Source organism: Oncorhynchus clarkii, chromosome 15, assembly GCF_045791955.1.
Source record: "Oncorhynchus clarkii lewisi isolate Uvic-CL-2024 chromosome 15, UVic_Ocla_1.0, whole genome shotgun sequence".
Classification (NCBI taxonomy): domain Eukaryota; kingdom Metazoa; phylum Chordata; class Actinopteri; order Salmoniformes; family Salmonidae; genus Oncorhynchus; species Oncorhynchus clarkii.
Window position 1 is genome coordinate 21121141 of NC_092161.1, and position 23875 is coordinate 21145015.

Consider the following 23875-nt stretch of genomic DNA (forward strand, 5'->3'; position numbering starts at 1 on the left):
TATTACACAGGTGCACCTTGTGCTGGGGACAAAAGGCCACTCTAAAATGTGCTGTTTTATTACACAACACAATGCCACAGATGTTTTGAGGGTATGTGCAATTGACATGCTGACTGCAGGAATGTCCACCAGAGCTGTTTCCAGAAAATGAAATGTTCTTAAACAAACCTGAAAATGTCCCAGTTTTTTTATGGCCTGCATACTCACCAGACATGTCACCCATTGAGCATATTTGGGATGCTCTGGATCGACGTGTACGACAGCGTGTTCCAGTTCCTGACAATATCCAGAAACTTCGTACAGCCATTAAAGAGGAGTGGGACAACATTCCACAGGCCACAATCAACAGTCTGATCAACTCTATGTGAAGGAGATGTCATGCTGCATGAGGCAAATGGTGGTCATACTGACTGGTTTTATGATCCACACCACCACCTTTTTTTTAAAGGTATCTATGACCAACAGATGCATATCTGTATTCCCAGTCATGTGAAATCCATAGTTTACGGCCTAATGAATTGATTTCAATTGACTGATTTCCTTATATCAACTATAACTCAATAAAATCTTTGAAATTGTTCAGTATTGTTCAGTAAAGTCATTCCAAAAGTCTCTTTTATTTAATTTTCTCTGTAGTTCCAAAAGCAACTCTAATATGGTATAATACAGATAACAATAAAACAAGAAACTGATGTGAAAAAGGGAAATACCAAAAATGTGAATCATTTTCTTCTATCTAGTTAGTTAACTAGAAGAAGGATTCTTGCTAGCTAACTAGCCACACATTGTCAATGAAAAGGGGTAACATTAGCTAGCTAGCTACATTAGCTAGATCTGGCCTGGCATCTAGAGATGTGTTGTATTTGTCTTTATTGTGTCTATCTCTTGAGTTGGATTTAAACCTGCATAAACATTTTATGGCTTTCTGTGCTGTAACCAAATTGTGATATGCTTATTGTCCGGTGGGAAGCAGGTCATTTCAACAATGGGAAGAAATGAACAACGTTGAAGCACAAAGGTCCACTCTTCCCACCAGAATACAAACCATTACCTAATAATGTGGCGTAAGCCTAGTTTTACGCCAAGATGCTGGACCATGAGTACACAACAAAGAGTGCCTTCCAAGATAACTTAATTACAGACTAGAGAGAGGTTAGTATCACTGATTTAAATTTAAAAAACAGCCTGAGACTGATTAAACAGGAAATGACAGCAGAGAAGAGGGAGCAGATGAAGAAGCTGTCAGTTTGATTTCATGCACATCAAGAAATCATTTCTGGAGAAGTCGGAGGAGAAGAAAGCCATGACAAAAGAACAAACAGGTAACTGATTACATAGTCCCCAAACTTTAAATATATTCTTAGGGAGAGTAATAACATTGCAACCCTTGTGGAAACCTTCGTTTTTTCCCTCGATCAGGTCTGAAGGGAAAAATATATAGAATAATGAATGGAGGGGTGCGGCTTCTGTGTGCTGGATGGCCACAGGGAGAAGATTGGTAACTTCCGGGTGGAGCCCACAGGGAGAAGATTGGTAACTTCCGGGTGGAGCCCACAGGGAGAAGATTGGTAACTTCCGGGTGGAGCCCACAGAGCTTTTCTGCAGGAGGGGAGAACATCCCAAGATGGACAAGCTGAAAGTGAGCATCTAGCCGGAGGACTTCACCATCAACTGCAGCAAGTGAGCAGTAGAGCATACAGAACAAACAATATTCCTATAAGTTTATGCTGCTCCCAAAAGTGAATTAGCGATCTAAAGGCAATAAGCTTGAAATAAAGTGTTTTGGTTGCTTTTCCATAGGCGCTAAGATACCAGTGGCCCCTATGGATGACAATGGGAGGAAGGTGCAGCATGACGACACAGTGACCTGGCTGGCCTCCTGGGTGGAGAACGTCCAGGGAAAATTCAAGTACATCATGTTCAAACCCAGCTCCAGACTTAAGGTACAAAGCCTTTCTCCCCACTTTCCTGAATAATCAAACATATCAGTGGTGTTTTATTGTGTACAAAAATGAACAATATTTTAAGATATGGAAACTCAAACTTTTGTGAAAGAAAATAATCATATTTGGATATTGATAAACCCAGATATTTATGAATTAAATTATAGTTGTCTTAGAAACCCAAGCTTTTGAGAAGAGCCTGAAGACTGAACCCAGTAAAAATCATACATTTCAAATTCTATTATATTTCTAGTTTATTATTTTAAGCCATAAACTTAGAAGTCTTTCTCTCTGTGCTCAGGGAGTGAAGGACTGGCAGAAGTACGAGGTGGCTTGTAAACGCAAGCCGAAGGTGACAACCATCAGGAGGCTGTGCCGAGGACTAGAAGCACTGGGAGATGAAGACCAGACAGAGAGGAGTGGCACTCTACTTTATAGTCAAGGTACAGACCTCACAACTATCCTCAGTGTGGTTAACAAAGTGTAAGTTCAGTTAACCTTAAACACATAATGGAGAACAGTCGTGTGTGTGTGTCTTCCTGTGCATGTAGCTGGCCCTGCGAGTGGGGAATGAGAAGGAGGAGAATGAGATGGCCAACGCTGTGCGCTGCTGCTCTCTGAGAGTGGGACACATCACCCTGCACCAGCAGGATTGAGCCCAGGAGTTCATGGTGGAGTTGGACTTCCTGGGCGAAGACTCCATCTGCTACTATGATGAATCCATGATGCTACTATGCCTGTGAAAGACAGGGTGAGCAGCACTGTCTAGCAACTGTTCTATATCCATTCCCCTGTATAATGTATTGTTAAGCTGGGCTTAAACATCCATCTAATGTTCACAGACATATTATTTGTACACATGATTTCAAGAACCTGAAGCTGTTCACGGAGAACAAGGAGTCTGACGATGACGTGTTTGATAGAATAAACATAAGTTGAAGACCCAGTGTACCTGGTTCTTTCATGTTTAGGTCATGCTTAGCAAATGCTGGGAAATGAGTGTAACCAAAGAACGACTAGCTATGTGGTTCATTCAGTATCCTTATCTACCTCAGCAGATATGGTTAAACGTGGTTGTTGTTTGTTCTTAGACCACCTACTTGAACAAGCTTGTACCAGTCCATGCCGGGGCTAACAGCCAAGAACCTTCAACGCCTCCACCACTCTGCAAGAGCGGCTCAACAAGCTCACCACTGGTTAGTCCACTTTCTATTCCAACATCAATATACTCAGTGCAGGTTTTTGAAGATCTAGTTTACAATAGTTGACAAGAATTCTCAGCTCTTCTCTGTGACATACCTGACCCTCGTTGGTCTTACTTTGCGTTATTTTTTACTCAAATGTTCTCTGTGTCATGACTACATGAATCTCTGAAACATGCAGATTTATAGTAAAGAGAGTACACCAATGAAAGATGTGCCTGTTGTTTTCCTCCTAAGCTGATATGAGTCTGCTGTGCTATAACCGGGCCAACAGAGCTGTGGCCATTTTCTGTAACCACCAGAGGGCAGCACCCAATACCTTTGAGAAATCCATGCAAAACATGCAGGGCAAGGTAACTGGAATATTTGCGTTCTCAGATTTATGTAGTAGCTAGTAGTGCCATTCTTATGCCATTTTAAAATACTCTATGCCTCTTTTACAATATTGTGATTTATTTTTTATTTTTGTTGAAATACTAATTATGCATGTAAGGTAAAACACAGTCTAACATTGTCCCTTTATTGTTCAAGATTGCACAGAAGCAGCAGCAATTGGATGTGACCAAGAAGGAGCTTAAAGAGGCATAAAATGAACACAAGAAGGAAGGAACTGATAGGACTTGAAAGTGAGTGCATTTGACCCCTGCTGTTCACATTTCACCCTACAGTTCCTCGTTTACAGGAAAACATTGTAGAATAACAGCTAGTGGACATGACCTTTCATAACCCAGCTTTATGGCAGTTTACCCACAGTTGATGTGGAAGGGTTGATCCAAACTGCTACTGAGATGCTTGTTTAGGCCTCCATTGTTTTACCACCAGCAGTGGTGGTTTGTCTGTTTTGAGGCCATTCTCTTGGTCAAATTAAGTCAAGCAAGCTCAGTTAAGCACATATCAATAATTTGAAATGATTTCAAATCATATTTAAACATAGGTGTGGTCTCCTCTGCTCTCCTCAGGCTGGTTGAGAAGGAGGCTGTGGTGAAGAGACTGGAGGAACAGCTGAAGAAGCTCTAGCTACAGATGACTGACGGGGAAATTCAATGCCAATCGACAAGATCTACAACAAAACGCAAGGGGGCAAGATTTTCAGTTCTGAACTGTGACAACTCATTGATTTTGTATTATCGTAAAAAAAAAAAAAATATGTGGCATTTTCTAATGTTCACAATTTTATTTGCAACTCCATATTTCCTTATTTGTTATTGGTTACCAGCAGTGTTTGTTTTCTGACTGTGAGATTTGAGCAGCAATAGTAGACAAGGTACATTTTGAGTTTGATAAGATTTGTTTCCTTTGTCAACAAAAATATATGTGTGAAATGAAATACCTTTTCATTGATGTGTTTAATTTTTGTTGCTGCCTTTCTCCAGAGCGAATTCCTACAGCCCTTCAAAGTATAAAGAAAAATCTATATATACAATCATATTAATATACCAACATAAATATAAAAGAGGCAGGAATGTACCAGATTTGATATTGTCTTATGCAGTTTGAAGCTGTGAGATGTTGGGCTGTGTTGGCATGGCATGTTGAATTCTCCAATCCTCTCAGAATGTAATCCTCAAAACCTGCCTCTGGTCATACTGGCTGGATTGCAGTCCCTCGTGTTTTACCAGCCTTTTTAGCATAGGTAAATGTCACCGGGCTAAAGAACATGCGTGGACTTCCAAAGTCCGCCTGTAGTGTACGATAACATATTTTTTCTGTTGTGCGCCACTGGCATGGAGACGTAATGTACACTGTGTCGGGAGATGTTTTAGAGCTGGAAGCAAATGTAGTACAACAGTTGTTTTGTGTTCATCATCAGGTCTTTACATGTGGAGACGTTTTTGTACCTTTTTTTGTGAAGCATACAAACCATAGTGTTTTTACATTAGTGAATTGTGCTGATGTGACTGTTATTTCCCTTTTCATATGGATGAGCTGCTATAGCCCCAAGTGACGCCAGACTCATGTGGTTTCCCACAGGACTGTGGTCAGTAGACTGCAACGCGCCACATCAAAACTCTGTGTGCAGCTCCTCTGAAAAAGAGAGACAGAAAATGTGGGACAAATTCCTCTAGACTGCACCATGTCTGCTGCCTGACTGCCTACCGCCCTGCACAAGTGGAACTTGAGCAACTTCTGTCATTGAGCAACTTCAGTGATGTCTCTGAACGCAATCTCCTCACTCAACCTTTGTTGCTGGAACAGAGTTTACGTTTCTTTAACCACCATGCCAAACATAGATGGTAAACTATTCACTGTAGTACACATGCTGCAGGCCAGGGCCACCAATGAATCAGACAACACTCTTTTTATTTAACATTGCTGCAGTGCGTTGTGTGGCCTAATACGTTGAAAATGTGAAAAATAAATCTTCTCAGCTCTTCACCTGGAGGGCCCTTGCAGTCTACACTTTTCCTCTACCTTTCAATAGCAATCTTGAGATCTGGCCGTAGCCTATTGGGCTCTGTCTCAGTACTAAGCTTTTGATCCCTGCTTTGTGTTGCTGCAGTCTGATTCGATTCGCCGGTGTTCTTCACTAATCTAATCCAGACGGAGGGAGTTCTTTGGGACATGGATTTGGGATTTCCCTCTCGGTTTGTTTAGGGATTAGCAGCCGAAGGTACACAGTGGTAATGAGTTTAAACACAAAATGGGGAAAATATGCCAACGTAAGATAATAGGCATTCACAGAACCCAGTATGCTTCTAAGGCCATGGTTTTAAAGAGCTTGTGAACTTTGAAACTAGAATCTGGGAGAAATTGTAGGATTATATGTAGCCAAGGCCTGGGATTTCTATCCTAGAGATATTGTAAAATTTGTGAAATCAAATTGATGGTGGTGTTTTTACAAAAAACTTTGTTGCTCAGTGTTTGAACAATTTTTCTCTGCGAGGGAAAGAGACAAAAATCATATTCTGACCCGGATTGGTGATTTCATCACTGAGGAGCTTTCATTCGCTGTTGGTGTTTTGAACTTCACAAGCCCCGGAGGAAACAGGAAGCCCAGTCAGAATTCTCATTGTTCCAGGCCAGCGTTTGAAGTTTGGGCTTGCAGGAAGACATTGTAGAATAACCACCAGTGGACTTGACCTGCCATACTCTTGTTAATGGCAGTTTGCCATCTATGGATGTGGATGGGTTGGTTCAAACTGCTACTGAGATGCTTGTTACTGATCTGCCATTGCTTTCACTCCTTTTTCTCCTTTTCTGGGCTACATTTTTTTATTAGAGTTACTAATGACTCAATCACAGCCTACTTTATATGGCAGTTTACCATCTATTGATGTGGATGGGTTGTTTCCTCACAACTGCTACTGAGACTTTTATTACTAATCCAACATTGATCATCTGTGGTTTCTCTTTTTTTTATTTTTCTGGGATACATTTCTTAAATTAGGGTTATTATTAATGACTGATTATAATTGCTTTGCACAGTGGGGGGAGATGCTCCAATTGGACTCGACACAGATTTCTTTGCACGTGTGGAACATTTTTCAGAACCCCAGAGCCAGAACAACATTCCTTCTTCCCTTATACCTGGGTGTGTTTGTCTTATCTTGTTGGTTGTCAATGCACCACATGTCCACCACATTGAGATGTTCAAGCAACAACCCCAGCCAACATGTCCAGGTGGGCCCCACCTGGGTTTTAAATTAGTTTCAAATGGGCAAGAGCTCTAATTGGTTATCTTAGCAGGTACCCAATTGGGTTAACATTGAGGCTAATATAGATGCTGAGGATAACTTTGTGGGTCACTGTTGGGTTTCCCTCATGTGATCCATGGAACAGCCCTTCATTGACCCATATGAGCCCCACATGGAAATGTTCCCTGGGAACACACTGCCTATTTTTTCTTCTTCAAATGTTTAGAGACACTTATCATTTCAAACTGTTTGCTTGAGGATGAAACATCAACTTTTTCTGGTTTTGTCTGACCAGACAACAGAGACAACCTGTCTAAAAAAGAATACTTGAGGCTTGTGGATATTTTCCTCTAAAGCATTCCCAGTTCTCACATAAATACGTTATTGTCTTATTTGTTGAGAATAAATGATTTATACTCTAGGTCATAGAAGCTACAATATCTGCATGTATTGTTTGAGTTGATGTTTCTGGTGCCTAATACACCCCACTGGGCTCACACCGTCATTTCAATGTGGAAATTTGGGTTATAATCGGTTGAGACGTTGCTCAATGAGATTTCAACCATTATTCACCCACTCAGAAAGACAGCCAGAAGTTTGGTGAATTCCCAATGTGTAATCACTATCCTTTCAACCATCTAAAAGCACAACAAAGTTCAAATGGGAATACAATGTCAGATATTTTGTATTTATGCAATGAGTTAATGTGTTATCACTGTTTCATCTAATTGCACAACCAAATGACCTGGATTGCAGTTAAGATTCCATTAAAAGTACATAGTGCAAGTGATTAATGCTGTTCAAGATTCTGAACAGATTATTATAGCAATTGTGAAGATCTCCACAGACCTGGAACCTTTGTATGCTTTCTTGAACATGCACATTTTCTATGATTAGGCTACGTAAGAATATTTTTATAGTTACAGTAACCTGTGGCCATGGATGTGTTACTCATTTTAAGGTTGAATAAATACTGTTATGTTAGTTTTTAAGATAGCTTCAACTTTAGGCTATTTACAATGTTACAAAAGTCATATTGAATTGTGTTTTGTTCACAATGTAACCAAATATCAACATTTAAAGCAGTTGTATCTAATGCTTGGATAGTTAAATCTGTGCCACTAGCTTAATCCTATTCTTTAACTTTTGGTTTAGTTGGAGACGTGAATCCAACATATAATTTGTTAATAGGCTATTTACTGTATTGCAAAGGGGATGTTGATTTGTGTTTGGTTGTCAACCCATCCAAATATCAACCTTTGAAGGAGATGTATCTTTTGTGCTACTGACTTTTAGTCTGCTTTAATTCCAGTTTTTCTAAAATTATGAATTGATATGTTGGATTCACATCTCCATCTCAACCAAAAATCTAAGATAATGAATAGGACTCAATCAAATTTTAAATGCACTTTAAAGTTTGATTTGATTTAGTCCTATGCTTTAACTTAGGTTTTGGCTTGAGATGGAGACATGAATCACCATATAAATTATTAACTTGAATATTTCATTTGAAATCAACCCAAGCTTGAGACCCTAGGCCTATATCCAGGCTGCATCACATTTGGCCGTGATTGGGAGTCCCATAGGGCGGCGCACAATTGGCCCAGCGTCTTTCGGGTTTGGCCGGGGTAGGTAGCTGTAGGTAGACCAACTCTCCAGTAGGAGGTGCTGCGTAGCCTCTAGTTTTTTTTCTGATAGTGGATAAAGATTGATATTATTTATTTAAGTGTCATACACCTACCGGTGCCCAGCCCACACAGGCTTACAAGACACTAGTAAACACAGTAACATTTTCCTTGTACTCAAAACAAAATAACTTTTAACAAATGATATACATACAATAACCATGGCAAGTACAGATACCATCTAGCCACACTACACAAACAATACATTTCTCCACCAGGCATTGTGAACAAACTAAGCAATCTCAAACACGCCCTGTCTGAAACAAAATTCAAGCCTCTGCTCGTCCCGTAACCAGAATTCTTCAAGAGGCTTCCTAACAGCTTCTACCCCCAAGCCATAAGACTCCTGAACATCTAATCAAAGGGCTACCCAGACCCCTCTTTTACGCTGCTGCTACTCTGTTTATTATCTATGCATAGTCACTTTAACTCTACCTACATGTACATATTACCTCAATTACCTTGACTAACCAGTGACCCCGCACATTGACTCTGTACCGGTACCCCCTGTATATAGCCTCGCTTGTTATTTTACTGCTGCTGTTTAATTATTTGTCACCTTTCTATCCTATTTTTTACTTATCCATTTTTTACTTAACACTTATTCTTCTTAAAACTTCTTAAAACATTGTTGGTTAAGGGCTTGTAAGTAAGCACTGTAAGGTCTACATTCGGAGCATGTGACAAATACAATTTGATTTGATCTCTGTCCATGAAACCGCTTACAGTTTTTTCCCAAATTGTATTGTGGAGCATTCACGCATAGGCCTACTGCCTATGAGCTACTATGAGCTACTGAGCTGAAAAGGTGAGAAATAATAGTTTATAAAAATGTTAAACTAAACATTCCGATCTGTTCCATCAGCCCTATTAATTGATAGAGTGTATAGCTGCACTACACTACTTTGATACGTATCAGTGGGGATTAAGAAGTGAGTATATGGAATGCTCACTGAAAAATGACTGGGTATACGGCGTATACCTGCATATACTCACCGCTGGGCAGGACAAAATATTTAGGTGCCTTTGAAGGGGATATGGGGTTTTCACCCTCAACAGTTTCTCATGTGTATCAAGAATGGTTCACCACCCAAAGGACATCCAGCCAACTTGACACAACTGTGGGAAGCATGTCAGCATCGGCCAGCATCCCTGTGGAACGCTTTTGACGCCTTGTAGAGTCCATGTGCCCCGATGAATTGAGTCTGTTCTGAGGGCAAAAGGGGGTGCAACACAATAGTAGGAAGGTGTTCCTAATGTTTTGTACACTCAGTGTACACTGCAAATCAGTTTCACAACAACATTTATAAAAATGCTCTAGCCCACTGATATCTATGCGTAAGGTCCCAGTCAAACACTTTTTTTGTGATTCTGTGTTCTGGCATATTTATCAGTCTGTTCTATAGACGTACCATGTCATCTTTTTGTCTAACCACACATGGTTACCAGCCCATATCTCCACTGATGAGTCAGTTTGTGCACACCAAGAAGCAGCAGATTGCTCTGTTTTGAACATTGTCACAACTCCAGCAGCATGGTCCATCACTGGACACACACAGGATTTATGCAGCTGAGAATAAGCACAGTAACCAAGATACTCACATATTTTCATTTGGTTTAAAACTGACCCCAAGGCTCTACCTACAGCATCTGCCAGTGATCTAATGGGATCTTCAAAGGTCATGTGTTTATCCAGAGTGAAACCAAGGTATTTGTAGAGCCCAGTGAAGAATGATGAGGTTGTACCAAAATAAAAGTTGTGTGCACTTCTCTACACGTCCTTCTTTCTGAAATGAACAATCTGGGTCTTCTCTTGATTTATCACTAGTCTCCATTTAGTACACCATAAATTAACAATACTCAACATTTTCTGGAGGTCATCTTCCGTCTCATCAAAGATAACTATTTCATCAGCATACAACAAGATCTCCAGAAATATGTCTTCAACTTCAACACCAAGTTTAGCATGTTTAATTTGTAGGGTTAAATCATTAACATATAGTAAATCAACGTTGAAGATCTGACGTTGTTTCAAAGATACAAATCCATCATATTTTATCATATTGGTTACAATGATGACATACTCCCAGTTGTTGAAATGTCATCCTCAAAACAACAGTTTACATTGTTTTTTGCAAATCCAATGTGTTTTCTACATACATTCCACGTCACAATACTTTGACAGATTTTGGGGCGGCAGGTAGCCTACTAGTTAGAGCATTGGGACAGTAACTGAAAGGTTGCTAGATCAAATCCCTGAGCTGACAAGGTACAAATCTGTCATTCTTCCCCTGAACAAGGCAGTTAACCCACTGTTCCTAGGCCGTCATTGTGAATAAGAATTTGTTCTTAACTGACTTGACTAGTTAAATAAAAACAAATTATGTTGATTCAACCAGTTTGTGCCCAGTGGGACCTCATATCACTTCAGATTGGGTTGCAATGTTCAACACCAGTGTGGTATATCTATCCATCTATATATCTGCCATCCACCCACAATGTCCAACTTCTAGAAGAGGAGGTCAACTGACTCCCATCTGTGAGGGCTGACTGACCCTTGATCTCTGGGTCCTGTCACCCCCAACGACAAAGGCCACAAGGATTCCATCCCTAATCGGCCTCCAGATCCCCCTGAGTGGAGAGGAGTCCTGTGGGGAACCACAGACACAGCTGCTCTTTTCATCTCCTCACAGACACTCACTCACACTCTCTCTTGTCCTTCAGCGGAGTAAGTCCAAGATTATTTTGTGTCCAGCGCTCAAGAAACCAGCCCAAAGTGCACCTAACAGTCAACATTATGAAATGGGTAGTGGTAATTCACAAATCCTTGTTTCAATGAAACAAGTTGAAACATTGGTGTAGTGGATGGTCTACGCCGTACTTTTGCAAACTCCATCTCATGTGCTACAAAAACAACGCTAATCAAACAACAGTACTAGGTGCCTGCACACTTGAATTAAAGGGTAGCTACTCTAAAAAAAGAATTGGACAAAATTAGAGTATACACACTTCTCCAGTCACCACATCACTGTATTGGTAAAAATGTATCAATATGTGGAAGGAAGGGATGGAGGATGGAGAAGATGTGGCTGGATGTCAGTCAGTGATTGGCGTGGGTTTAAATACTGGGACTTTATAGCTGGTTGACTAATCTTGATAGCTCTTTGTCCATTGAGGAAACATTTTTAACGCCTCAATTACACCACAAACTGAGTTTTGATATCAGAACCTTTCAATGCCTTCATCCATGCCAATACTCAGTGCCCATTCAAGACATTCCCAGTCATGGACATGAAAGGTTATTTTTCTACTTTCTCGTGTTGCATTTTATTTACCCCATTGAGCATCAAAGTGGCGTCCAACGCAAGCATGTTTTCATTCAGCAACACAAATGCCCATAGTAAGTATATTTTGGTCTTGTTAAATATGCTTAGGTTCCCTTAAGGGTTTGGGCGAGCCAGTGCTAGGCTGTACTAGCAGGCTGGCAGGCGCCCAGTGAGCACAAGGAGCAGTCTCTTCCCACTACACACACGCACACTTAGGTGAGACCTTCTGCGACTTAAATTCAATTTATGCTTGATCCGAAAATGTGGCCGGAGGCGCAAAATGGATGGTGTGACGCAATCGCGGAGCCTCAGGAGGTACGCAGAGGCCAAATTGATCTCCGTACCACATTGCAGTGTTCCTCTCCAATTTTGAAATAATGCGGAGGGCTCCATATAGCTCTGCATTAACATGATTGGTTGAAGGTAGGTGAGAGTGGGAGGTCCTGTATAAGCACAGACTCACTTCCTTGACAACTTCCTTCACAACAGCTCTGCGCTGCGCCGCGAAGCGCAGAAGGCATGTTTGCTCTGACGTCTGTGAAGGCCACATCACAATAAATGCTTGTATGGCCAATGCAGACGACGGATTGACCAGGCAGCACCTTTTAGAACATGAATATCACATTATAAAGCCTGGTCTCATAGACAATGTAAATCCGGTGACACTCAAATTAGTATGGTCTGTTACGTTTGGTATGGTTATATAAGACAGATGGTTACTTAAGGCAAATGAGAGCGTGTTTGGTCAGCATGGATGGGTGGGCGTATACGGCGAACATCTAGCAACCCAAAGGATGCGAGTTCATATCTCATCATGGAATACTTTAGCATTTTGGCTACATTGCAAGTACTTAACATGTTAGCTAACCCTAATGCTTTTAGCTAACCCTTCCCATAACCCTAACCTTAACCATTTTAGCTAACCCTAACCTTAACCCTTTAACATAACTCCCAAACTTAACCTTAACCCTAACCCCTAACCCCAAGCCTAGCTAACATTAGCCAGCTAGTTAGGATTTGTAAAAATGTGTGATGTGCATCCACATATTAAGACATACCTTACAAAACGTAACAAATAATACTAAATGGTGTCCCTCTGATTTGCGTACAGAATAATACGAAATGCTTTGAGACCAGATTGGCCATAATGATTGGTAGTGACATTGTAAATATAATTATTTAGAACCCACTATGTATTATTTACATTGATACATTATAAATGTGTGTGGATACAATGAATCAAAATCAATTTTATCTCAGTGCATGCATTGATTCTCTAACTGCAATAACATTATAATGGAGGAGAGGGCAAATTACAGAAACAAAGAAAGAGAGAGGAATTCATTTGCAGAATCTTACTATTGGACTTCACAATGTTAGGATAAAAAGCTTGGGTGGATCATCGACTTTACTGTTTACCTCAGGAGCAGGATTTTATACTGTAGGCTTCTTGTATGTTTTTACTCAACGAAACTGATAAATTATTTATGTAGCTGAAAAACCCATCAGGTCACTGAGGAAATACAGATGAGGAGAGATTGGAGTGAGAGGTATTTTTGACCACACACTGACAAATATCCCTCTCACTACTCAACTGCAAGGCATATTTATATTCCACCAAATTATTCATAACCCAGGAGATTTCAATAAAAATAGTGAGTGCATTGGTTATTGCATTTGTATTGCAATAGCCTGATGTAAAATGTAGAACGTAGAATTATGTGTCTGCTATATTACTGTACAGTGCATTCATGTATGGTGTGGCAATGTCTTGAACAGTTATTTATTTGAATGTGTAGTATTTAATATGAACAATAATTTATACCACTGGTCTGAAATGTGATACCAAAGCAGCAAGTGAAAAATGAAAGTGAAAAAATGAAAAAGCTGCTTATAAGATATGTTATAACTTTTGCTCAAATTGTCAGTGGCACAGTGCTGTGAGTGCAGACCTAGGTGTTCTACTACTACAGTTGTTTTTAAACTGCCCAAGCATATCACTGGTTATTTTTTGCTTGCGGGAGTTTACTTTGCTCACGTTCACTTTAGGATTTGACTCATCGGTTTGTTGGGGGGCACTGAGTCAAAGCATGATAGTGCCCTCCTACGAAAATATTACTCGTGTGTGTGTTCTTCAACTATGCCACAGAGGACAGAGAGGAGTGCGCCTGTCCATTTAAAATACAAAAATCGGATAGAGGAAACATAACAAAATGAATAACATTTATCTAAGAGCAACATTGAAGAACTGCTGAATTGGTAGCCTAAATTGTTGAAAGGAACTCGTTTTATTTCGTATCGGCGCAGCAAGCCACGTTTCTTAGAATGATTGACAACGGAATTTTCAATGATCTATTTGATTATTCTGGAATGAACGGTTGGTGACGAACGGCTCAAATGGGAAGGAAGACAATTCATTAACGATGAACAATACTTTATCATGGAAATTGGAGTGATTCTTACCTAATTAAAATATTTTTTAAAGTGTCGTCTCAGTCAAGACTAACAATGTTACTGATCAAATTGATTATCTCTACTGCTTTTCTTTTCAATGGTGAGTTTTTAACATTAAGGTGGAAGTATTTTCAAGTTAATATGTATCCTAAATAGTTGTATTATTATATCCAATATTGGGCGATATAGCCTATAATGTAAACGTATATGATTTGAAAATGCGATTTTAAAGTAGTGGATTCTTGTTTTATTTTCTAGAATTTAGCAATATATGTTTTGCAAAGCATGCTATTTTCATGTTATTTTGTGTAATATAGTTTTCATAAATGTATAATAGACTACTAAAACATGCATAATTGCGAGTTTTTTAACTATTTAAAAGTGTTTTAATGACATCCCCGTTTATCCACTGTTCCTACAGGTGGTTGTGAGGGCTCTCTGCTTCACTCTGACATAAGAGCCAGTGTCAGGTCCTTGGGGAGGAAACATGGGCAGCAGCATGATCGGCATGCCGTTATTGTTGCGTCCCAATGTCACTACATGCTCAAGCACCTCCATGGAGGACAGATCTCAGTGCATATACCACCCAACATCGCAGGCCACTGGGTATCCACCAGGTAAACTACTGTGTAATGTGCGCCATTAAACGGTTTGTTATTAATCTTTATTAAAAATGTACATCATTTTAAGAATGTATAGTCAATATATTGTAGTGAAGTCAGGGGGTAGAGCTTGAACCCTGAACCTTGCAGCTCTAGACACATGAGATCTAAACTTCTTGAGGAGGTTGCTAGGTGTTGGGTTAAGTTCACGGCAATATATAATAGTACTATTCTGTATGTAAACTTACTTGGCACAACACCAGGTTCAGCTTTAGACCTCTTAGGGTAAAATACTAGGTGTTGAACTGGCTGGTAGGTTGGGTTTTGATTCTAGCTACCCACCTGACTCACTGCATAATACTGGAATAGTGAATAATTTGACTAAGCTAATATCATTCATGTTTTGCTCTATTCCCCCTGTCAGCTGTGAGGTCAGACCTGGGCCAGAGTTCATCACCAGATCCTATCTCTTCCACCACAACCACACCTTCCAGGTCCTCCTGTTCCACTACAGGGACAACCGCTGCTCCTCTCCCACCTACACCATTCTCGCCCGGGGCCAGCTGCACCTGCGCCAGGCCTCATGGGTGGTCCGCGGAGGCACCGAGGCCAACTACCAGCTCCACAGCGTCCAGGTTGTGTTCCACAGCCCTGAGGTAGCCAGGAACCTCAGCCAATGGCTCAAGCCCAGCTGCGGAGCTTCATCCCTGGTTGGAGGGGAGTCGTGGGAGCCCTGGGAGCCCCATATCAGCTATGACCTGTGGGGCGAGGAGAAGGAGCGGGGGAGGGATTGTGCCCGCAGGCTGGGTTTCACTATGAATGAGCTGCAGCTGGTGCGTGTGGAGCAGCGCCGCCATCATGGCGCCCAGGTCCCTGATGACCACACTGAAGAGCTTTTCCTGGGGGATGTCCACACTGAGCGAGCCCAGAGGACCCACCACAAACCCTCCAGCTACCAGCCGCCCCTGCAGCACACCAAGGTCAGAGTCATAGAGATATATAATGTATATTATTACATATATTTTGTTCTGTATTTTTATGTTCAGGGTCATCACTTACATACTGAGACCCACTGAGATAGAATCCCTTTTGGCAGATACTGTAGTTTCATTTTCAAGTATCAAATCCCTACTAACTGAAAAGTATTGTGGATGTTGAAGATGACAAACTGTTGCAACAATGATGCCACACATGTACAGTATGTGATACATCATATTCCAGTGCTGTGCACTTTTATTTTCTTTCAACAATCACAGTATTGTCTGTAGCTTCTTGTACACAACAACTTTCTGTGTTTGATTTTGGGCAAAATGGGAGAGAATATGAATTGTGCAAACCCAGCGTCAGAGCGGACCCACGGATGATAGTGATCATCCATTGGTTGGTTTTCCACAGCCGCTCTTCAAAGAGAATAGCAAATAGTGGCGCAGTATGCTGTGCTCTGAATTCCTGCCCTTACTCTGTGGCAGTGTGTGTGTGCCTGAGGCTGTATCGAGGGCAGAGGGATAAAACTGGATCCTGACCAGAGAGATGGAACTAGGCCTTCAGTTCAGAAGCTCCCTCTCCTCCGTCATACAAAAGGATCCATCCCTTTTATGTCTCCCCGCAGCATTTACCCATATGTCTACCAGCATGTCTTTTTTTTAACCAACACAAACAACTCCCAGCCTATAATGTGTCAGGGCAATGTAAATGAGCTCTAGTTAAAAGTTAAAAGCTGAGGCGAGTTATGTTGAAAGTGATTCATTCATTCTATGGTAGCGAAGGTGGTAGAGCTACAGCCAGCCTTGAATGAATACAGTACGCTCAGCTATAACGTTAATCTGATGCTCAACCACTAAGAGTACACTCTAAAATGGGCTCCCCACATAACAGGGGCTTGATGGGCTTTTTACTAGAATGTATGCACAGCCCAATGAGTGTAAACAGGGATCGAAAACCATAAAGGCAGTCATTGTGTATGATGGTCATCTTTGATGTTCTAGTCTACCAGACTGTTGAAAGGTTTGGAATAATCCAAAACAGAGGCTTTGGATGTGAAAATATCTTGTTTTATTTGTCTATTCAACTGTATCTCCATCTTCCCAGCTATTGTCATTTTGAAACTCACACACCTGTGGCTGATTCTGTTTAATGATGAAGGACTTGAGAGCAAGGCAGAGAAGGCACCCACTGCTTTTAATAAGTTCAACGAGCCCCGTCCAGAGAAGAGAGAGAGTAGTAGTAGCCCCATCACCAAGTGCAATTTCCAGGCCAGGGAGAAGCTCTTGTTTCTTTCCCATGGTGATTGTTTTCATCGCTGCCATCAATTTAGGATGTGTAGTGGGGCCAGGAACACTCTCAAGTAACACATGAGAAAACAGTCTGCCAAGCCAGCACTCTTCTCCTTTATTGGGTTGGCTGGGCAGGTCAGAGTCAGACAACAGACTCCAGTTTGAACTGCCTTGTTTGTGTTTTTCATCATCATGATTGGTTGTCTGTTGACATTTCAGTTTGCATCAGTGGTGTTATTTATCACCATGCTGTAACTCATTAAACTGCTTTGACATATCTATTTCACCTTTTAGCACATTATGCTTCTCTTATTGTATTATAGTAAGCAAGGTTCTTAAAAACACACATTTCATGAAACAACTGAATAATGTTGATAGTACAATGGATGTAACACATTGAAATGGGATGCGGTTCAACATCCACAGTCTTTTGCAGGTGTGTGTATTTCTCCTTCTTGATTCACAATATGTAACATTCAAAAACATTCTCCATTGCAGAGCCATGAGCGTACCTGCCTTATCTGCAGAGTCATGGCCAGGGCGGACCAGCATCATCCTCCCATCCTGCCATGCGAAGAAAACCTATCCGTCAAACTACAGGGCCAATGGGTAAGCCAGCGGTGTGAGGTCCGCCCTGGGGTCCTCTTCCTCACCCGCCATTTTGTTTTCCACAACCACAACCGCACTTGGGAGGGCCACTACTGGCATTATTCTGACCCAGTGTGCAGACACCCCACATTCAGCCTGTACGCACGGGGTCACTACAGCCACGCAGTCCTTTCCACCAGGGTCCTGGGAGGGACAGAGTTTGTCTTCACAGGTAGGCGTTAGTCAAAATAAAAAATATATATGATCACAGCTTATCATGCCATTATTAAAGTGTGCATAACAACCTCCCTTATCCCCTCTTGGTCTTCACAGTGGACCACATGAGGGTGACCCCCATGGACCAGGCCACCACCTCCCTGCTCAATATCTTCCGGGGTAATGAGTGCGGGGCCGAGGGCTCATGGCGCCAGGGATTGGAGCAGGACGTCACCCCCACCCATGGCTGTGCCGCCCTGGGCATCCGGCTTCCGCACACCGAGTACGAACTCTTCCGCATGGATCGAGACTCGGCGGACTACCTCCTTCTCTTCAACGGCCAGAGGCCCACGGATGGCTCCAGCCCTAACCAGCCCCATAAGACGGCCACCTCCTACCAGGCTCCCCTAGTGCAGTGTACAGGGGCCGACCAGGGGCCAACGGATTGGGGGAGGGAAGCCGACCAGCTCCATAGGCTGGGGAGTAGCTGCTGCAAACAGGGAGAAAGAGGTGGCACGCTGGATGTGGTCAAAGTACTGCTTATTGCAGCTATACCCGTTCTGTATCTCAGCTAGGGTTAGCAGTGGCTGAATGTTGTGGAGCAGCACTGACTGTGCATTGGACTTTTAGACTCTTAATACAGTGTATGTAATTAATGTTGAGTTGCTACATTATCATTGTGTCGTGTTCAGTAGGCATGAAACACTATGACAGGTGAAACGATGATCTACTGTACTAAAAATGCTTGTTTTCGTACGGTGTGCGCTAATGAACACGGCCCACATGCCATTTAAAAGTAATTTCGATTGAGCCGACATGGGACATCCTAATAACACGCCACTTCGATACAAGTGACTTTTCGGGTTTCTCGCTCTCTCTCCTTGCCATATTACTGGTTTCTTCCTTTCTCTGTGTAGGTAGTCATGATGGTTGTCAATATTCAAGCTTGTGGATTTGAAACTAAACTTAATTCTCCTAACCTGCTACAAAAAAAGTTGGTGGTGTGTTTTTAAGGAATGTCGAGCCGACATATGCAGCACTTACCGTGAACATTGCCTTTACAAGCCCCATGGGGTTGAACCTCAGCCTATGCATCATGCTCCATGCAGCTCTCTCCAATGACATTTGCATGTTAATCACATGGCGTTTGCAATTGGAGTTAAAAGGAATGGAGGACACCAAACACAAATGGAATCGAGCCTCACTCTTCCTCAAAGACAAAAGATGCACAAAGATGACAAACTGCCACAAAAATAATGTTAAACATTTTATTTCAATGTTAAATACCATGGGACAGGACTGCAAGAACAGAGAGATATTTTCAGTCAACGTTTGCCTCACGAGGGATATATATATATATATAACTTGTGTAAAGAAAAATAAAAAATCTAGAAAGAAATGTAATAATTCTGTGTGTGTCAGTAGGAAACAGGAAATGTCCATGGAAGGAGACACCTATATTCCCAGCATACTGTATTGTTTCACATTCCTCAAGAAAAATTAAGGATTTAAGAATTCAGTGAACATTTAAATGTAAGAGGCCATCCAGCAACATTTAGCAGTCTTTTGCTTGGAAGGCCCCCCCATCCCATTTTATTAAAATGATTAAAATAACATACAAGACACTGAACATTCCAACTCTTATTAAAACCACAGAAAGAGAACTCATTAGAATTGTTCAACCAAAGTCTTGAACCCAGTACCCCGACTCGCCTGTTATCGATACTCTAACAAGTGTAAAATTTGAGTTAAGAAAACCTCCCTCTCCTGATGCCTCACCCCCCAAAAAAAGAACAGAACATCTGAACAGAACCCCCCCAAGAAAACCCCAGAGAAAGCTCATTCCTCTCTGTTTTTCCCCACATGTGTACTAACCGTGTGAGATTGTAAAAGGCGAGGCCAGTTTATGATTCGGGTACACAGAACATATGTACGTACGCAGTGAGCTGACACTATCACTGATAATGGCAGGTCAACGATAACACACACTTTAACCTTGAGGGTCTTGGGAGACAAATGAGAGCCTATGCCGGCCCGCTTTCCTTCTCTCTCGCCCACCCCCTCCCCACCCCTACAAGACGAACTTCCCTAGGAAGAATCCGATGAAGATAGCTGCTATGACGACCATTAGCGAGGGGAGGGAGCTGGAAGAGTGCTGTTTGCTCATCATGGCGCCCGAGCCGGTGACCATGTCGTCTGACCGGTGGGACTTCCTCATCCTCAGGCCCTCGTCCTGAGAGGAAGATAAACACATCCTTCTTTACCACAGCCCCAGGCCAATATCATCTTACAAGAACATTAGTCTCCATGCCTTGAGGATATATTACCTTTTATCACCAATATATTATACTATCCTAATATCCCATCAACCCTAGACATCACACAACCTATGACCATACCTTGAGTTGTCTGTTCTCGTCTGAGAGTTTGCCCACATCGTACTGCAGCCTCTTGCACTCAGCCATCAGTTTCTTCATCTCAGAGTCATCCATGGACGCGCTGCTGGGCCTTGGCGCCGACGTGCCATCTGCTTTGGAGTTGAGGACGGGGGCAGCTTTGATTGCATCGACATCATTCTGGAGGCAGCCAAAGTGAAAAAATACAAAAGTGACCAGGAACCTAGTTTCCCTCCCGACATTGCTGTACATGCCAACCAAATAAACTAAACACGCTTTTGAGTAGATCAAATGTCATAAAACCGTTACATCGATGGAAATATATTTTTGAAAACTTCAATTTGTTTGAAATTGGTATGAAGAGGTGATACATTTTCATTAGGGGCCTAATGGCAAAATTACAGTTATAACCATTATTCAACATTACATTGTTACAAAGCTACAACCATACCTGTACAGCATTCTTAGCACTGATCAGACAACTATTCTACTACAATCAGAATTTACACTAGAAGAGCGGTGACCACCTACAGTGAGTAAACTACACTTCCCAATCTACCCCTGAACAGCCACTTCCTGCTCTGCCACAAACCTTCCACTGCCTGCCTCTCACTGAGCTGGGTGCTGACATGAACTCTGGGAGATCGCTGGAGTCGTAGCGGGCTGCCAGGTGGTGCCAGCTGCACAGGGGAGTGCGGTACTCTCCGGGGGTGGGGGCTGCCCTGTCCCCCAGGTGCCTGGCGCTGAGCTTGGGGGTCTGCCCAGGAGTGGTGAATGCCATGATGCTACCACGGGTTTCCCTGGCACTACCGCTAGGCTATCGCACGAGGGGAAGCACATGCAGCATGCATGATCATAGATATATAGAGGTCATGTCTTTAACTTTGGGGTGTTCAGTGGTTCTCAATTGCTGCTTTGGTTGTAGGGCAAAACATTATAGACTGCTATAAATGACTGTGTTTAACCAACAAAACGGACCTGTCACCACTAGGAACAAGTTGTAATTGTTACATGATGTGAGTGTTTCAGATGTGACCATAGAGAGCTGTGAGGTAGAAATGCTTGTTATTACAGTTTATCCACACAAAAATCCACAAGATCGCATATGGGCAACAATCATATGACTGTACCTACATAAAATGCAGAGAAAGGAACAAACAGCAGTAAGGAGAGCGAAAGCCATGTAGACTCTGAGAGAATGTGAAAAAGATGCATTGACAGACAACACTGAACTGTGGCTGTGACAAAAGTACAACATTGGACGTATAACACCAGAACCCTGGAAGGCCGCTGATAAGTTATATTTTCTACTACTGTACACACTACTTACCATTTTATCGTTTTCAGAGGGCAGTTCGAACACACATCTCAGCTTGGAGTCCATCAGATCATCTGGCTTCGCATCTTTCCACTGTGGTGATTCAACATGTACAAGATAAGGTAAACATAGATGGATTAATTGATCACAGGGACCGCTGATGGAATAACAATAAGCAATAAGCATAGGCTCTCATTTGTCTCCCAAGACCCTCAAACTGTGTAATATACTATTTGCTGCCCTCTGCTGGAGAAATGACAAAAAGCTATTTAAATACAGTATTGAAATCTGTGGATCAACAAAAGCAGGTTTTCCATTGATGACATAGCCACTAGAATAAAGCACAAAATGTAATTAGTAGTAATGTAGACAGGAAAACTTACCACTGCGTCCATGTCTGTAGCAGTGGATGGTGCAAAGATTGTCTGTACCATGAATTTGTGTTTACTTTTTTCATTGGGGTCATATTCAAAGGGCTGGAGCATTACTGTGGAGGCAGAAGATATGGGGTCAAAATTGGGTCAACAACTATGCCTACATATAGGCGTACTGGTAGATGCATTTGACATGTACATGCTTGATTCTTCTGCATTTACAAAGTCACACAATGAATTATAGTGGAAATAGTGACAGGATATAATTTGTTCTTGTTTAGTGTTGTTGACGAAAAGGGGTTGCTTGAGTGATACTCTGTCATACTTGCCAGCACACTGACAAAGGTCTGCAGATACAAAGCCTTACCAGAAACAGTGACAGTGCCTCCTGACTCAATCATGCCGCTGTTGGGCCGTACACAGTACCGGCGAGGTGCAGTCGTCTTCACTTTGAAGCATACTTTTCTGTCAGAGGGATTTTTGAGCTTGAGGTTTGTGGTCACCACTTCTGTGAAGGGACCTGCATGGGAGAGGAGATGGTGTTGAGGGTCAATGGATTCACGTGAAGATGGCACACAACAGGCACAAAATTGACAACCAACAGACTAGTTGCTACACATTATGGAAGATTGTTTACTGTTTAGTAAAATTACCCATTGAAAACAGAGTGTATCTAGGCTCAGATAAACATGTAGCTATAACAATGCATGCACTATCTGTGCATAGCGAAATGGGGTATGCAATGTGTCAATGTGTGGGATAACTAGCATATGAGCTGTCAGTCAATCAGCTTGCCCCCATTCACAACCGCATTTGCAGCCTTGCCACTAACCCTGGCAAATAAATTAATCAGTGAATGTCTGGTCGAATCAGAATGTGTTGCTTAACTAGCATACCGATCTAGAGAGCATACGCCTTCCAAAACCAGTAGGTTGGTTAGAATATTAGAAAGTACAGTACTGTTAAAGTGATATCTCTGTAACTCGGTAGGCCCATATATCCTCGCTTCCATCTCAAAATGGCGGCGGTATACAAGCGGTGTCAGTGGGGTTGTTGTAGCTACACATCCCCGGTCCAGGGAACTGTAGTGGTAACGATAGCTACCACTCCCGAAAGCGTCTACTACAGCCTGTAACGTTAGCAGTACAGGTGGGAACGTTAGCTAGCTACCGACAGTATTCTTATCTTACCTTTAAATTTGAGATCATACGGTGGTTCAAGATCAAGGACCTGCTCCAATTTAGACATTTCGTGTGAATTGTGTTGTTTGAAACCGTTCCAAGGAGCCAGGTCAGTGTAAAATCACCTATATGGGAAACGAGTCACTCTGAGCCAATAGACGTGAACACGAGTACAGTTGAGTTGTTAAGGAAGCGCGCAGCAGGGCAAAATGCACGTCACCGCGAAATAAGTGCTCTTACCTGTGTTCGCCTTCAAAATAAAATCCCCCCATTGAAACGTATACAAATAGTGCCATATTTGGACTAGATAATGCTAAACAAGGTTAGAATGTTATATAATTTATTAATTTGACAAAATCCCACTGGGGATTTATAAGACTGGATAATTGCATTAGGGGCAAATACACTGTATGTATGTATGTATGCATGCATGTATGTAAAGTGTTGGTCCCATATTTCATGAGCAGAAATAAAAGATCCCAGAAATGTTCCATACACGCAAACAACTTATTTATCTCACATTTTGTGCACAAATTTGTTTACATCCCTGTTAGTGAGCATTTCTCTTTTGCGGGGTGGAGATGTTGTTACCTACCCTCACCACCTGGGGGCGGCCCGTCAGGAAGTCCAGTACCCAGTTGCACAGGGCGGGGTCGAGACCCAGGGTCTCGAGCTTGATGAC

General features: G+C 42.0%; 2 protein-coding genes and 1 pseudogene across 2 annotated transcripts; 2 read left to right on the forward strand and 1 right to left on the reverse strand.

The window, feature by feature from the left end:
* The first annotated feature begins 1005 nt into the window (after positions 1 to 1005).
* Positions 1006 to 3749, forward strand: LOC139366814 (DNA topoisomerase 1-like; annotated as a pseudogene).
* Positions 3750 to 13821: 10072 nt separating this feature from the next.
* Positions 13822 to 19126, forward strand: LOC139367036 (protein APCDD1-like). The gene is made up of 5 exons (XM_071104972.1): positions 13822 to 14345; positions 14667 to 14862; positions 15272 to 15827; positions 17619 to 17940; positions 18042 to 19126. Exons 1-5 carry the CDS (start codon positions 14300 to 14302, stop codon positions 18497 to 18499), a joined length of 1578 nt encoding a protein of 525 aa, XP_070961073.1. The 5' UTR covers positions 13822 to 14299; the 3' UTR covers positions 18500 to 19126.
* Positions 19127 to 19183: 57 nt separating this feature from the next.
* On the reverse strand, positions 19184 to 23393 carry LOC139367039 (vesicle-associated membrane protein-associated protein A-like). The gene is made up of 6 exons (XM_071104979.1): positions 23203 to 23393; positions 22380 to 22532; positions 22022 to 22125; positions 21651 to 21731; positions 20324 to 20500; positions 19184 to 20157 (listed from the first exon to the last, which is right to left on the reverse strand). Exons 1-6 carry the CDS (start codon positions 23258 to 23260, stop codon positions 19996 to 19998), a joined length of 735 nt encoding a protein of 244 aa, XP_070961080.1. The 5' UTR covers positions 23261 to 23393; the 3' UTR covers positions 19184 to 19995.
* Between the last annotated feature and the right edge of the window lie 482 nt (positions 23394 to 23875).